Below are 2,369 nucleotides of genomic sequence, written 5' to 3'. Positions count from 1 at the left end.
GGTCCCACCCCCATCCTGATGCTGGGGCTTTGCTGAGGGCTTTGGGACCATCCCCACCCTCTTGGACATGACCAAGGCAGTGGTGGTGATGGCTCCAGTTGGCTGCTACCACCTGGTCTGGGGTCTCAGCACCTTTGGAATGTCCAGGTCTTCCTATCCACCCTGCCCTGGGGCTACCAGAAGCAGGCAGAAAATGAGGGGAGGGGCTCTTCACCGTACTCGGACCCCTTTTTTTTTTTGACTTTGGAAATGTCACCAGCCCTGTCCTCTGCCCCAGCAAAGGACAACCCTGAGATGAAGAGGATGATGTCGGTCCCAGTGCCGTGTTGGCCTGTCACTTCCTGGCATTGGCATAGTTGGTGCTGAACCAGGCGCAGGTTTCCTTCACAGCTGGTGGGGGAGAAAATGGGACAGGGTTTGGGCTTGGAAGGGTTTGTTCATTGACTGGTTTGGGATGGGTCATCTTGTCCATCCCCCTGCAGTCAGCAGGGACATCTGCAACCAGAGCAGGGTGCTCAGAGCCCCAAGCTCCAACCTGACCTGCAATGGGGACAGGCATGGGGCTTCTCCCACCTTTCTGGGCAACCTGGCACAGGCTCTCACCACCCTCAGCACCAACAATTTCTCCCTTCTCTCTCCTCTCAATCTCCCTCTCTCAGTTGAACCCATCACCCCTCCTCCTGTCACTGCACTCCCTGATCAAAAGCCCCTCCCCAGCTTTCCTGCAGCCCCTTTCAGCACTCAAAGGCCGCACTCAGGTCTCCCCGCAGCCTCCTCTGCTCCAGCCTCAACACCCCCAGCTCTCTCCCCTGCCCTCCCAGCACAGGGCTTCCACCCTCCCAGCACTCCTGGGGCTCCTCTGGCCCCGCTGCAGCAGCTCCGTGACAGATAGACCACCCTGATGCCACCAAGGCTAATCAGAGTGGGTAAAACCTCCCTGTCTTATGGAGCACCCCCCATCTCACCTTGCCTGAAGGGTGTGAACTGGAAGCTGGGCAGGTAGCGCTGTAGTTTGGCATTGCTGGCTGTCTTCTTGAACTGCCCATCCGCTTTGCTGGTGTCAAACTGGGACAGGAAGGATTAAGGGAAACCAAAGAGGACAAAACCAGGCTTTGCTCTGCCCCACCACGTCCCAGCTGGGGCAGTGGGAGGAATACTCCGGTGCACAGTATCTCCGCTGGAGTCCTCTGGGTGCTGCTGAAAAGTGGGGTGCCCCCCACCTGCCACATCAGCCCCACAAGCAAGGAGGGGGGTCAGCCTGCGGTGAAGGATACGACAAGCTCTCCCCTGAAGTCCATGGCTTCCACAATCGCTTCTGCTGCCTCCCTGATGGAGACTTCATCTTCTTCTCCCACTATGAAGAAGGGCACAATGGTGGCCGTTCCTCCATCTTCTCAGAAAGGAGCTGTAGCCCCTTGTAGTAAGGAGGGGGATGGGACTTACCTGACAAAATGATGGGCTCTACCTCATCGTATTCCCGCAGAACCCAAAGGAAGAGCCGGGCCAGGTCCTGCAGAGGGGCAGATGGCTCTTGGAGGGTGGATGCTGTCCCATCGCAAGGGGACACAACCCTAAGGGTGGCCAATGCTGCCCAACCCAGGTGGGTTCAGACTCTGCTGAGGCCCATTCCAGCCCCATGTCCTTCCCTCCCCAAGCTGTAGGAGATGAGTGCTCCTCAAGGCCACACATACCAAGGAGTAGATGAACTGTCTCCTGGGCTTGCCCGTGCCCCAGACAGTCAGAGCGGAGCCGCTCTCTGCGGGAGGAAGGAGAATGTGTCCATTAGCATCCGAGCCACCTCCACCCAACCCAGCCACGCCACAGTGCAGTTCATGGAGTGGGTGGGAGCTAACCCCCAACCCTCCCTGAAAGCCCTAAGAAGTTCTGCCATGCTCACGTTTGGCCAGGTAGACCTTGTGGATGAGCCCCGGCAAGACGTGGCCGTCCTCGATGTTGAAGTTGTCATGCGGCCCAAAGACGTTGGTGGGGATGACGGCGGTGAAGCGGCAGCCGTGCTGCTCGAAGTAACCCCTGGGTGAAAGCAGGGGGGGTGCAGGTGGGTTGTCCACTAGACAGTCACCTCGTCCTCAGAAAAGCCCGGCCAGCAGCATCTCCATCTGCTGAGCCCAGGTATGTTCCCCACTCAATTTAATTCCTGGGAGTCCCAGGGGGCTCCCAGAGCTTTCCCATGCCCCCCCCCACCTCGCACCTATTCTGGATGTCGATCATCCTTTTGGCGTAGGAGTAGCCAAAGTTGGAGCTATGAGGTGGCCCGTTGTGAATCTGGGGACAAGAGCGCCAAGAGTTAAGCAGGGCAGGGACCTCTCCTGGGGTGGGCTTGGGGACAGAGACACTCACCATGCTCTCAT

The 2,369-nt window shown here is 58.4% G+C and overlaps 1 protein-coding gene across 1 annotated transcript in view; it reads right to left on the bottom strand.

Annotated features, from left to right (window-relative positions):
* Positions 1 to 334: 334 nt before the first annotated feature.
* TSTA3 (tissue specific transplantation antigen P35B) overlaps positions 335 to 2,369 on the bottom strand; it is a gene marked incomplete at its 5' end in the record, with an annotated part of 2,540 nt that continues 505 nt past the window's right edge. Inside the window, 7 exons of the mRNA XM_010131644.1 lie at positions 335 to 390; positions 966 to 1,065; positions 1,275 to 1,354; positions 1,444 to 1,510; positions 1,692 to 1,756; positions 1,898 to 2,031; positions 2,210 to 2,291. Coding sequence (XP_010129946.1) covers positions 335 to 390; positions 966 to 1,065; positions 1,275 to 1,354; positions 1,444 to 1,510; positions 1,692 to 1,756; positions 1,898 to 2,031; positions 2,210 to 2,291 — 584 coding nt within the window. The remainder of the gene's footprint in view (positions 391 to 965; positions 1,066 to 1,274; positions 1,355 to 1,443; positions 1,511 to 1,691; positions 1,757 to 1,897; positions 2,032 to 2,209; positions 2,292 to 2,369) is intronic.

This window comes from Buceros rhinoceros, unplaced genomic scaffold (genome assembly GCF_000710305.1).
Source record: "Buceros rhinoceros silvestris isolate BGI_N320 unplaced genomic scaffold, ASM71030v1 scaffold25562, whole genome shotgun sequence".
Lineage (NCBI taxonomy): Eukaryota > Metazoa > Chordata > Aves > Bucerotiformes > Bucerotidae > Buceros > Buceros rhinoceros.
This window is presented reverse-complemented; position numbering and strand designations above follow the sequence as displayed.